This window comes from Lactuca virosa, chromosome 6 (genome assembly GCF_052849685.1).
Source record: "Lactuca virosa cultivar CGN04683 chromosome 6, Lactuca_virosa_CGN04683_v6, whole genome shotgun sequence".
Classification (NCBI taxonomy): domain Eukaryota; kingdom Viridiplantae; phylum Streptophyta; class Magnoliopsida; order Asterales; family Asteraceae; genus Lactuca; species Lactuca virosa.
Genome location: NC_136431.1, coordinates 251,649,377 through 251,663,052, shown reverse-complemented (window position 1 = coordinate 251,663,052; position 13,676 = coordinate 251,649,377). Strand labels below are relative to the sequence as shown.

Genomic DNA, 13,676 nt, shown 5'->3' with positions numbered 1-13,676 from the left:
AAGAAGTTATGACCCGTCGAAGTTTCGCAACGGAACTGGCACGACACCGGGAAGCGTAAATAGTGAATTTACGATAGAGCGACTTTTAGCCTTAGCGATCTAAATGAAAGCCGTAGAAAACGTTAAACCGAGAGCGTCCATAAAAAGAACGCTCAAATCTGACTTCGTATGAGGAAGTTATGATTTTTCGAAGTTTCGGCTTAGCAGTGTACAGCCCGAAGTTCGAATATTAGATCGAACGGTTTTTAGCCGACACAACCTAAACGAGAATCGAAGAACTCGTTAATAGTAGCATAACGATAAAAAGACAAACGAAAACGGACGTCGGATGAAGAAGTTATGAATTTTTAACGGACAAATCCTGTCCCGGCCTGTTAAAAATATAAATTTTAAAATAAAGTCAAAATTAGCCGACGGAGTTTAAACGAAAGTTGTAGAGTACGTTCCCGCCTACGCGTGGATATAAAGAACGTCAAAAACGGAGGTCGTACGCGAGAGTTACGAATTTTTAAAGATTGCACTTAAATTTGCGAAACTGTGATGACGTGGCAACATCTGGGCCGTCTGATGATGATCAAGCCTCGCATCGGATGAGTGACACGTCGCCTTGCCTATGCCCCGCGTCCGAGGTCAAGTACGCCACGCGTACTTCGGTCTTATCCGGTTCCGATACGAGCCACGTGCGAGACAGCTGGATGCGAGCTGGAGGCCTTATCCGAAGCTACGCCCAACGTAGCCTTCAGTACGCCCAGCGTACCACCGAAGTCAGGCGCCTATAAATAGGCTGCGAAGGGTTCCGAGGAAAATGCACCAAATCTCTTTCTCTCTCTAAACACTTTCTCTCTCTAGGGTTTCTAACCCCCCCCCCCCCAAAGCCTAGGTGAACCCTTGGCACCCAAAGGAAGCCCCGCGGCTCCCGGAGTCCCGAGAAAAAGGGTCTTTCGGTTCGGAAACGCTGATCCAAGCGAAGCCCAGTTTTCTATAAAACTCGCTGTAAGTGAGTTACGCCTACGCTATTTTTAATATAGCTTCTAATTAATTATAGTAACATTATTAGGACCTTAAAATAATTATTTGGGCTATTATTATGAGTTATATAGAGTGTTGTTTAACGCTTATATAATAGTAATAATATCTAGACTATTAATTAGTCGCGGTAAACGTTAGACTAAACCCTAGTGGTATTGATACTAGGTTTTGTCAAGGGAAAATTGTTTTGAGATAACGAAGCGCTGTCTGAGTTCAGAATCACCACCTTTTCAGGTGAGTGCATAGTTACTTTCATCTTACACATAGATATGAAGTATTTTATATAAATTACGTGCTATGTGTGCATATTATCTGTATACTTGCTATCTATGCTGGAGGAACGATTTTATACAAGTTTTATATGATTTAAACTGTATATGTATTTATATCTACAAAATATGTTGGGTAAAACATGGGTAGATGAAATATGAGCTGGATGATGAGTTGAGAGGTGATATAGACCATGAGGTAAGGGTGAGAGGTGGACGATGTGAGAAGCCTTTTTCCCAAATGATGTCCCCGTCATCTAGCAGAGTATGGATGACAACCACGGACTATTCTAGACAGTCCAGTGGAACACTAGCAGGCTCGCAACCTGTAGGTGTTGTGAACGATGTGTTCACCCGCTGTACTCTAAACCCTGGCGATCATGCAGACTTGGTGCCTAAACCTTGGCGATCATGCAGACTTGGTGCCAAAACACTGGCGACTATGTGGACTTAGTGCCTGTTGTATAAACCCTGGCGACTATGCAGACTTAGTACCTAAACCCTGGCGACTATGCGGACTTAGTGCCTGTTGTATAAATCCTGACGACTATGCAGACTTAGTGCCTAAACCCCGATGACGACGCACTTCGTGCCGATTCCTTAGGATGATCCTTAGGAATGAATGAACGAGGAATAGTTGATTCTTAGGGTAGATCCTTAAGAGTAAAGAAGATAATGGGGATGGGTAATTGGGTTGATTGTTTGATGTTTAAACATAATAATTATATTATTATGGGTTGAAAACCCTATGTACTCACCAGGTTTCTCAACCTGACCCACTCCAGCTTATTTCTATCACAGGTGTCGATATGAAGTTACATTACACTGAGAGATTTAAAAGAGATGTAGATCACTAGTGTAAATGAATGTAAGTTATGTTTATGCTTATGTTTCTGTATTGACGATGACATCCCAAATGTTTTAAAAATGAATAAAAATACATTTCTTCATAAATGCTTTGATAACGTATTTATCATGTTTTACTGGGAACAAATTCCGCAACATTTTTATTAAAAGAAATACTCTGATTTTTATAAAGCATAAATGAAATCGGTCTTTTCTGACCGTGAAAATGGGGATGTCACACTTTACTTAATTACCTTTTTATAGTATTTGATTTGAATATATACAACTTAGTATAAGTATGTGATGTAATTGCTTCAATCAGTAAATACTTAAAATTATCATGTTACCAAAACGAAGCATGTATATCCTCCATGCATAGCTCTATCATTAAGATGATGAATGAAGGTGGTGCGGATTCTTGATCACAGGCAAAGAATCCACCATAGATGTTACGTTGTCACACTTTCTCACGAGACAGCAGATCACCTAGGACAAAACTTTGTGGGAGACAACCTTCTACACGACGTCGACAAAAGAAGATGACAAATGTATTATTTGCCAAAAATAAAGTAGGTTTCGTAGATGGTTTAATTCACATGTCAGATGAAGGATCGGCATATTGAATGAACAAAAACGATGCAACGTTGTGGTAAGAGGATGGCTTGTTAGTGTAATGGAGAAGGAGATTAAACATAAAAATTGAAAAGCTAAACCGTAACTAAATTAACCGATGTATTTATATACAACCATTACAGAAAAAGTGAAAATGGTGATGTGGTTTTTGATTTCCATTAACCAAATATAAATCAAATTGTCATGTTTCATTTTTTATTGTAAAACCCCCGTAGCATAATGGATACTTCAAAAATATTAGACAAAACTACAAGAATGGTCCCTGTGGTATGTCGAAAATTGTCATTTTGGTCCAAACAGGTTTGGACTAACACTAGTGGTCCAAAAGTTTGATTTTGTTGCGAGTTTGGTCCAAATTTTAAAAAACTTTTTATAAAGACATATTTTCCCTTGGTATTTTCCCTTTTCCTTTTTTTAATTACTTTTCCTTTTTTCTAATTAAAAATAAAAGACAAAAAAACCCCACCACTACCCCACACCTTATATCCCTAACATAGTTGACAATGCATGGGGCACACTTTGTGTCTTTAGGGGCACATCTTGATGCCCAAAGGGAGCCTCACACTAAAGCTTCATCAGGATGCTCCAAAATGCCTCCAAATGCTTCAACTTTGATTCCAAATACTCAAGTCATATTTTAACAATAAGTGATGTACTTTGCATAAGTCATATTGTTTACGAGATATGGCACTTAAGTCTCCCCGTTTTGTATTTGTTTACCTCCTTTGTAGAACAATGTGTTCCAAAGCCACATATCGAAAGGATATAATACATATAAAACATTAACTTTACAGACTTTCTGAGGTATAACATTCGACATGACATTAGTGTCTTAGCTCTTCGTGCTTCCCGTAGGCTTTTTTTTATTAAAGAGAGTTAGAGGGCGGTACAAAAGTGTAACGTCCCAAAGCTCATATTTTTTAATGACTAAACCATTCGTTCCATTTCATAAAAAAAGATCATTGTAGTAATAGAAGTAGTATCCAAAACAAACATCAGAATATCATAAAACAAAAGTGTGGAATCTCCAGTAGATGCGATGCAATCATGCATGGCCCTTCCCCTTGCTACAAGAAGTACTTGAAACATTTAAACTTAAAACCATAAGCACAAAGCTTAGTGAGTTCCCCCAAAATACCACATACAACATACATAAACTAACAAGTCTGTTTCAACCCATGTGAATGATGTGGTCCTCCTACAGTCTTACAATCACTTTCTTTGTTGCAGTCTTTCTTGCTATGGTCCTCCCATAGTCTTTCATGCAATTGCCATGGTCCTCTCATGGTCTTTCATACAGTTTCCATGGTCCTCACATGGTCTTTCATGCAAAAGTCACAAAGACAATCTTCGCATACTACATAGTATAGTGAGAAGACTCACCTCAGAAATCAAAGTAGACTACACAAACGCTCGCAAGACGTAAGGCTGGTACTACACACCACCTAATAATAATCAAAGGGTCAAGCCTCATTCTACCATCTAAAACTATCAGGTCGACCAAAAGTCAACCAGGTCAAAAGTCAACGGTCAACAGTCAAAGTCAACTCAACAACACCGTGCCATGGCAAGACCCTTGCCACGTTGTGGTCTACTTCAATCAGAAAAGCAATAGATCAGTCCACCACGCCGTGGTCATCACATAACTATGCAGTGGGGACGTTGATAGCTCCAAAATTCAATTAAGTCCTTAATTAGTTAAGTCATTTGCTCAAACTTTCTAGAAGGCTTCTTGACACCCTAAAGGCTCAGAAAAATCCTAACTTATAGACATGTATGTCTAATGCATGTCATGCACCCAAGCTACGTCAAATGGTAAGAAAAGTGGCATTAATCCTTTGTATGGCCCCAAACCACACCTAAGTTCTAGATCTGAAAGTTGGAACACTCAAGGGACATTCAAGGTTGATAAAGTTGCAAGTTTTACTTGGATTTCATCCATAAACTACAACCAAAACCGTAAAAAAAAATACTTAAAATGCCATAAAATGCTATATCTATGAAATCAAAGCCATCAAATAGGGAATTTAAACACTTACAAATGTCCAGGAGATGCTCAAAGAGGTTGGGATGGTGCTTGCTTGCTGATCTCTAGCTCAAAAGTTCCTTTCTTCTTCCTTCAAAGATCAAAAACCACCAAATATAGCTCAAAATGGAGAGAGAGATGGATTAGGGTTAGGATGAGAGTGTTTATGGACTGATGAAGGTTGAGGGTGGTCGAAACCCTAGCCCTCACATCCTTTATATAGGGCCCAAAGCCTGAAACTTATGGTTTTGTGCAAATAGCAGTGCCACATGTTGTATCATTTAACCACCACGACGTGGTGACGTGCCACCACCACGCTGTGACAACGAAGCACCACGTCGCGGGGAGGCAAATCCCAAAAATCCAACTCTTAATGCAAGAGAGTTTCAAAGAATAACACCTGCTTTCCTTGTTTTCTTCTCCGACGCTTGCCAGATGTATCACCCATCCCAATATCCTTTCGTTCTATTAATCAAATTTTTGGCTTTGACCGGTGAAAAATAAGGTTGATGGTATTGGCTAAAAAAAAGGAGAGAGGTGTGCCTTGAGGTACACTCACTTCTGCATTTTTGTGTAGGTTTTCGAGATTCTCAATCTTTTTTTTAGCGGGGTGACTTGTGAGATTTGAACTTAAAGTTATTCATTTTGGAATGCTGCTAAATTCCCAAATTATCACCGCTACTAGAACTAATGAACATTTGTGGCAAATAGTACAATCATTACAATACTCTAAATCCTCATTCTAGATTGCTTGTGGGTAAAAAAATTGAAGCAACAACAATGAACAATCACGTAACAAACTAACAATCCCACTTCATCAACCATCGTTTGTAGTTTTCTCCATTCATGGATTTAGATATTTGTATTGTCTAGACTAAAAAGACAACCTTTCAATTCCACAGAAAAGAAACAATGATAACTTTCGTTTTTGTGGTATTTAAAGTTTTACGTGCGACAAGATAGAGATCATAATCTCAACCTAATAGATGATGATATTAGATAATCATATCCATGTTTAATTAGGTATAGGACATAATTTCATTGCAAAGTAGTTTATTTATTTATTTTTAAAATAAATAATTCTCTAAATCCAACTCAATTTGGCGATGTGTTGTCGTGTAAAAACCCGATTCAACGCAATTCCTTTCGACAAGGATTCACCTTCACCCCCAAATCAAATGCAATGAACGCGCTTACAACCTGGTATCGCTTGTTGTTTTCCAATCAATTCTAGAATTTTCAGTTCATTCTTCCACTTCAACTTCCAGATCCAAAAACAAACCCTAAATTCTATTCAACGTTCATCGCCTCAATTTACTCCAATTGCTTATTCCAATTATCACAAATCAAGTAAAGAATTCCATCGCTCTATGCTTTGTATTGATCGTTTAATCACTTGAAAGTTGAAACTGTAGAATAGTTTTTTTTTTTTTTTCTTTTCATTTTGCTGCATTCGAATCTGATTATTGGAACGAAAGCGATGGCAAGATATGGAATATAATACTGTTTAGATTGGATTACCTATGATCGATGGCTTCGATTCGGAGAACACTTTCGCCGTATCAGGATCGTTCGCATCAAAATGGAGGGAATGTTAGTCCGTTTTCAGTGAATTCACCTTCGCATAAGCTTAATTCCACCAGTAGATTCGCCTTGGGAGTTCGGAGATTTATAGGAGGTGAAAAACATAGTCTTCCTCGGAAAGGTTTTCGAACGTGGAAGAGATCGATTTATAGTTGCTTATCGTTTTTCTTGGTAGGGTTTTTGTTAGGTTTGGCACCGTTTGGGGAATTCGAAGATGTTAGGACTCCCGATTTTTCATTTGAAGTCAACCGCCCTCCGATCCTAGATGTGAAAGAGGATATTGTGGTAGATAAGGTGGAGTTAGCTGTTGTGAAAAGAGAAAACGTCAAGGAGAGGTTTGATTATGTTGCTAGGAAACAGGTCATTGTTGTGACACCAACTTATAATCGAGCTCTTCAGGCTTATTATTTGAATAGACTGGGACAGGTTCTTAGGCTTGTACCTCCTCCAGTTCTTTGGATTGTTGTGGAGATGAATGTGGCTTCTACAGAAACTGCAGATATTCTTAGGGGAATGGGAATTATGTATCGGCATTTGGTATGCACCAAGAATCTTACCAATATAAAGGATAGAGGTGTTCACCAGCGGAATACAGCACTTGAACACATTGAGCACCATAAGCTTGATGGAATCGTCTATTTTGCGGATGATGATAATATCTATTCACTTGAATTGTTTGAGACTTTGAGAGAAATCAGGTACTTTGTTTGCTATTGTTAGTTATCTCTTATTGTTCTATTGTTAAACCATTATCTTGCGAGTATGTGTGATTGTGATTGTGATTTAATATGTTACAATTAAAGATGGGGTATGTTTGCTTCAATTACCGATTACTTTTGGTCATTAATCTCTAAGATGTTTCTATTCGTTTACTTTGCTGATTGCAGCCGTTTTGGCACATGGCCAGTTGCAATGCTTGCACAGAGCAAAAACAAGGCAGTTTTGGAAGGTCCTGTATGCAATGGCAGCCATGTAATTGGATGGCATACAAATGAAAAAAGTAAAAAACTTCGAAGATTTCATGTTGATATGTCAGGATTTGCATTCAACAGCACCATCTTGTGGGACCCAAAGAGATGGCAAAAACCCATTTCACCTTCAATTCGTCAATTAGACACCATTAAAGAAGGATTCCAAGTATGACATCACATCATATATATTCTTTTTCAAATCAACATTCACTTAAATGTATGTTTTTTTTATGGTATTATTCTGGGATTTCAGGAGACTACTTTTATAGAACAGTTGGTGGAAGATGAGAGTCAAATGGAAGGTACCCCATTTGGGTGTTCTAAAATCTTGAATTGGCATCTTCATTTGGAAGCTCGTGAAGTGGGGTACCCTAGAGGCTGGTTGCTTCAAAAGAATCTTGATGCTGTTCTCCCTATTGAGTAAAAGGCAATGAATGTCACCTCGAAAAAGGAGCCGGAAAGAGGTATTTCTTAAGTTTCATTAATAAACTTCATTGCATGCTTGTTGTGTGTTTGGTATGATCAATGATGGAATGGAATCACACATGAATAGAATGAATAATTACATTCAAGACTCATTAAATATCATTGAATGCTTGGGGTTTGTTTGGCTTTGTTACGATGGAATGGAATCATAAATGAACAGAATGAGTCATTCCATTCCATTGTCATGTTTGGTTGGGTTGAAGGAGTGGAATGGGCCTTTCAATCATTCAGCTTGTTATGTACAATTTAAAAAGTAAAGGGAATTTTATTGATAAATAAATTGCATGTAAACATATTTCACATCATTTGAAATAATATATAGTAGTATATGTGTTTCGTATAGCTAAAAAAGTTTATACATCACTTTAAAAGAAGTGTTTACCAAAATTAAAAAAGCAAATCAAATTAAATAGCATGAAATCTTAAAATAGAATCTAACCTCTTGTTTCTTAAAGTTGATGAATAGTTGAAGTTAAAAAGAATGGTTCCAAATATTCTGTTGAATCTTTTTTCCCATTCCAAATCCAAATCTATAAACATAAAACAATGAAAGCCAAACCAAACTACTTTTTTGGGGTCTCTCCAAGGGCAAAATGGTCATTTTTTTAATAAAAGAAAAGGCTGAGTTATCTAGATGTAACGATCCAGGGACCAAAATTAATATGAAACCTTGCAGTAGGGACCAACATTGAAAAAGACTCATTTTTGGACGTAAACCATAAAAATGACATACTACAGGGACCAAATATGTAATTTCCGTTTATTTGTGTATTACATCATTCTACTTTCATAGTTTCATGTATGTCTATTATATTTAACCTTAAAAAAGTTATCCAATCATAGCATTATGACATTTTTTTTCTTTAAAAATTTACCCAATTTAACAAATTATTTGTTGTTATGTGACAGTTAAAAATTGGTTTTTGACAGTCATCAGTTTCCACAAAGAAAAGCAGCTCTGCCTTTGTTTTTTAGAAGCAGTGCAAAGAAGGAAGGGAGACAAAAGGACACATTATTTCAAATTTGGTATTAAGTTCTGTTTCTGTATGATGCTTATTCTTTTACTATATGAGAGGGGCAATTGCCTTTTTGTGAAAATTGTTTTTTTTTTTTTTTTGAAAGATGGGTATCTTGAAATGTGGTAGAGTTGTTTTGTTTTTGTACTTAAAAAAATGTAGACTTTTGAAATCTTGTTAATTCAGTATACTTTCTTTATTCATGGTTTTTGAGTTGTTCCTTTTGTTTATGCAATGGTTTATGTCAAAACCTTTTCATATAAGTGAAATGAACAACTGTTTAAAACTAATATTTCTCTCATAATCTTTCTCCCAAATTGGAAGGATTTATCAATACATGTTTGTTTCCTAATCTTCCTTACCTTTATTTCTAACTCAAGAACACCAACATGTAAAATCCTTTCTTTTCTTTTCTCTCGATATTTTTCTTTTTTAAGGAACCAGGTGTAAGCATTAACTATATCAAGTTCAAGAGTTGAAAATGATGGTAACTAATAATCTAGAAATTAGAATTCTAGCAGGAAGATACATACTCGTTCTACAACATTATTTAACAAAACCCAATGTGTTGTAAATAATCCGTAAGAAATAAATGGAGACATATGGGGTACATGAAACACCTGTAATGTAGTATTATAATGAAGAGTTAGGGAGTAGTAGAATACAAAACTGGATAATTATAATCAAGAATTAAGAACGTGAAGAATAAGAGAAAGATATACAATAAGAAAAATAAATCATATATTAGTTATCTAATCACGAAGACTAAAAACAATCCATTATTGAACGTGATTCAGATTCAGACTCTCTGTTTCATTTTTATATTTTTAAACATTTAAATTAAAAAAAAAATGTATAAATAAATAAAGAAAAAGAAACCGAACTCATGTACACAAAGAGTTCTTACTTTGACATATAGCTTTCTTTATAAAGTCTTATGAAAACAAAATTAGTAACCTTATTTGGTTTTTAATATATTTTTAACATGACAAATGACACAACATACTTTTTTTTTTTCGATATCTACATTGTATTTATTGTTTTTATGTTTTAAATTGAGCATTGTATTTTCCAACTTTATTCAATGTTGACATTTTCATTTTTGTTTCTATGACACAAAAGACACTACACTTTTATTTTTTGACTTTGACACTATATTTTCCACATTTTCTTATAAAAACATTATGTTTTCATTTTTTACGACATCGTATTTTCCAACTCTACATGGCAAATCAGATACCTCGGGAGGATTGTGGGGAAATGGTCAAGAATTTCACTATTCGCTTTAAAACAAAAAATAATACAATGTCAAAATCAAAAAATAAATTAAAAACATAATGCCTTTTGTATCATTTCCTTGTTTGATAATTTTGTTTTGTAAATATTAAATAATAAATCCAATCATTATAACTAAAAAATATATAAAATATCGTTTTAAATCTACTTTGTAATGGTCAATTCCATTTCCTTATGAATCTCAATCAAGAGAAGGAATTATATTTTATGATGAGTGTATCAAACTATAAATATTATTTCTATGTTGCAAACAAAAAAAAATTATTTTTATTATGTTTAATGGTCAATTGCTAGTTTTTACATTCACATATCCATACAAAAAGATATATAAAGATGGATAAAAACATCATATATCTTGCTTTATGCATCATAATTTAAAACATGATTAATCCCCTTCCCTAGTGTTTTGTTGTCCATGTAATTGATTAACAGGTTGACGTGGCATGGTGAGTCATAAAACGGTTGTGTAAAAGAATGATGATGTAGGAAAATGATAACATGTCAACAACTTGCAATTACTTCATATATAAGTTTTAAATTCTTATTCAAACACCAATAAATACTTGAAAACAACAAAAGAAACTCTAATATACCCTTTGAATCCTTTTTTCCTCATTCCAAATCAATCAATGGAAAACAAACAAAAATTATACTAGTACTTTTTAAGATAATAAAAAAAAACAAATTGTAGTAAATATACTTTTTAAAGATAATACAATATGAATAACACAAGAATCATCCTAATCTTGCTTCTCTTCTTAGAACCTGTGCCAAAAAGCAAAATAATTCACACTACATTTCAATAACATAATTTTTAAAATAATACTTCACATATATATATAAATAAATATAAAAAAAAAAAAAATTAACCTCTTCAGCAAATTTGATTAAAATGGTGGTCCGAGGGCGTTGTTGACCATCGACAGGAACAAAATGAGCGGTAACAACAGCCGGGAAGCCAGCATTATCCAACACTCCCTTCAAACAGAACAAAAAAGGGCAAATTTGTAAATTGTCAGAACTTAATGTGCAAAATCTTATTTTCTGACTTTTTCTATAAAAAAAGGAAATAACATCTTACCCTTACTACCCCTGCAACAAAAGCACCACAATTGAAGGATCCCATGTCCTTTGGAACAGAAATAAATCTATAAATAATTAAAAAGAAAAAAAAAATCGATGAGAAAAGAAATTTGTGATATTAATAAAGGGAAAAGAGAAACTTACCTGTTTACAAGAAGCTCCTTTTCACTAATCATATATTCATCTTCGTGTTCAGTGCCTTTTTCAAGTGAATCAGCTACCTAAATGTGGTGGTTGAAAGTTGAATTGCATAAATTGGTTTAAAAAGACTAAAAAAAAAAAAAGAAAGAAATTGCAACAAACCTTTCCAAATAAAACCTTCCATACAGTACTATGTATAAAAGACAAAATGCCCAACAACCGTGTCTCCCTTCTATTACCCTGCATCATTAAAAAGAAAATTTTAAAATTAATTTACTCCATGAAATCATTTATGTAAAAATGGGCCAAATGGGTAAAATGTAAGAAAAAAATAGCTATAAAAAGAAAACAGATCAAGTGTTGCAACCTTCAAAATTGTTTATTTACAAAAGAGTAGATTGTTATTTAAATAGTAGTTTTGTAATTATATTTAGTATATTAAATATTTATGAAATTTGGAAAAAGAAAAAAAAAAGACTTATGTGACCTTTTCTCTATTGCAAAGTAGTTCAAGTACTCGTGTCCCAACAGCATAGCCAGCATCCTCCAATCTGATCACATAAAATTATATAAAATTAGTTGAAAGATATTATAAACAATATCTTATTAATTTTTGATATTATACTAAAATGCAGCTTCTTTTTTACTTAATGGACATGACTTAATGTGATAAGTTATATGAAGGTGTTTCCTTTTGACTTAATGAAGCATTTCCCATTGAGTCCTAACTTTTTACAAATTTGCCCTCATTCTTTTTTCCTTCTATCAATATTTTGATTTTCAATGTCAAACACAATACTATTAGAATGTAGAAATTGAGATAGATTTTATCACAAACTCCCACCAAGTTATTTCTAGTTGTAAGATAAATTTCAACTAATTCATAAACAGATAAAATAAAGATTGATTATCCCTTTCATGCCATTTGGCTTTGAACTGAAAGGAGGACAAAGGGTTCTTCTCACAAATTGGAAAAAAAAAAATGACATTTTTTTCACAAAAAAACATTAGATTGCAGATTGTAAGTTATGAATCATGACGATGATGGTATGATGAGCTTGGAATTTATCAATTTTACCTCTTTTCTAGTTCTCCAATGTTGTCAACTTGTGTTTGATTGTACTGAACAAGTTCTGAAAATAAGTAAGCAAACGCACCCAAACTGACCTGCAAATCGAACACAAAATCTCTTCAAAACCCTAAAGACAAAATACCCAAATCACAATCTTCTAATTCGACAATTATAAACATAATTGCGGCCAACATTATCAACTGTGACACATGATAACGAAAAGAGTAGCCTGGACTGCCCTTTTTTGGTCCTAACTCGTTTTCGATAATTATCCAGAAACCCTAAAAAAGGTTGATTTGAGATCTGGGGAGATGAGAAAGTAGAAGAAATGAAAGGGAAGAATATTAAAACCTCTTGTTTGCCCTTGCTAAGGGGCTTGTCAAGCACATTTGTGTACTGCTTGATCTTCCCAGCTCCGATCATCGTCTCCTTCTTTCTCGGAATCGACTCCGATTTCCGAGTAGTTTTCTGGTTATAAATCGTTTTGATCGTCGGTTGCTATTTTGTTACAAGTATGTATTTTCATGTTTATAATTTGGGCGTTGCCATTTTTTAGTTTTTTAGTATTTTAGTATTTACTCATGTTTTCTTTGAGTTAATTGCAAATATCCATTCTTGAATATGCACTAAAGCCTTTGCTTTTGCATTTTATAAAATGTGTCTTATACTCCTATTAATCGAACCATTACATTATATACATATTAATATGGGTGTTGTTTAGGAAAAGTATATTTTATGCTGTTTAGAATTTCACCATATTATTTTGTAAAGGTTGGCAATTTTAGTCCCTGACTTCCTCTAACCCTTACTTGGCGGAAGATAAATATGGTAATCAAAGGCCTACTTACTGTCTCCAACACCCACAACGAATTCTCTAACCCTATACCATTTTCTCTCCGGAAAAAGAAAAAAAAATCACCGCAATCGTCTTCATCGGTGTGGAACTTCTACCATTTTCTTCTACGAACCTTTCGTTTTTGGTGTTGTGAATTGTGATTGTCAACTCTGTTTTGTTTTGTTTGGTGTTTCAGGTTTAGTTTGTGCTGAAACTTTTGTTTCTGATTTCTCAGGGATGCTCTCATATTGCAATCGGGAGAGAAACCCATAGGCATATTCGACAACAATTAAGAACGGGGGGAAGTTCAATGATTATCAACTGAGAGATAGAGATAACTACGAGTGTCGTTTTGTTGATATCAGTATTGTTCACAATATAAAGAAGTA

The 13,676-nt window shown here is 34.5% G+C and overlaps 2 protein-coding genes across 3 annotated transcripts; one reads left to right on the top strand and one right to left on the bottom strand.

The window, feature by feature from the left end:
- Positions 1-5,878: 5,878 nt before the first annotated feature.
- On the top strand, positions 5,879-9,063 carry IRX9-L (Nucleotide-diphospho-sugar transferases superfamily protein). Of its 2 annotated transcripts, none has more exons than XM_079055665.1 (4): positions 5,879-7,085; positions 7,275-7,524; positions 7,612-7,822; positions 8,775-9,063. In XM_079055665.1, the coding sequence occupies exons 1-3, from the start codon at positions 6,334-6,336 to the stop codon at positions 7,780-7,782; spliced, it is 1,173 nt and encodes a 390-aa protein (XP_078911791.1). In that variant the 5' UTR covers positions 5,879-6,333; the 3' UTR covers positions 7,783-7,822; positions 8,775-9,063. The 2 variants fall into 2 exon arrangements, with proteins under 2 accessions (XP_078911791.1, XP_078911790.1); XM_079055664.1 differs by having other exon boundaries at positions 5,880-7,085; positions 8,754-9,063.
- A 1,683-nt stretch (positions 9,064-10,746) lies between these two features.
- On the bottom strand, positions 10,747-13,025 carry LOC145120221 (uncharacterized). Its single transcript, XM_079056031.1, has 8 exons — positions 12,804-13,025; positions 12,459-12,547; positions 11,868-11,931; positions 11,543-11,620; positions 11,384-11,460; positions 11,238-11,304; positions 11,027-11,134; positions 10,747-10,921 (listed from the first exon to the last, which is right to left on the bottom strand). The coding sequence occupies exons 1-8, from the start codon at positions 12,873-12,875 to the stop codon at positions 10,892-10,894; spliced, it is 585 nt and encodes a 194-aa protein (XP_078912157.1). The 5' UTR covers positions 12,876-13,025; the 3' UTR covers positions 10,747-10,891.
- Positions 13,026-13,676: the final 651 nt, after the last annotated feature.

Bases quoted from the DNA above. Each gene is read 5' to 3' on its own strand.
- IRX9-L (XM_079055665.1), top strand. From the start codon at position 6,334: ATGGCTTCGATTCGGAGAACACTTTCGCCGTATCAGGATCGTTCGCAT. The intron at 7,086-7,274 runs GTACTTTGTTTG...TGCTGATTGCAG, and splicing joins GAGACTTTGAGAGAAATCAG to CCGTTTTGGCACATGGCCAG. The intron at 7,525-7,611 runs GTATGACATCAC...CTGGGATTTCAG, and splicing joins CCATTAAAGAAGGATTCCAA to GAGACTACTTTTATAGAACA.
- LOC145120221 (XM_079056031.1), bottom strand. From the start codon at position 12,875: ATGATCGGAGCTGGGAAGATCAAGCAGTACACAAATGTGCTTGACAAG. The intron at 11,305-11,383 runs GTAAGTTTCTCT...AATTATTTATAG, and splicing joins AAGGAGCTTCTTGTAAACAG to ATTTATTTCTGTTCCAAAGG. The intron at 11,135-11,237 runs GTAAGATGTTAT...TTCTGTTTGAAG, and splicing joins TTGTTGCAGGGGTAGTAAGG to GGAGTGTTGGATAATGCTGG.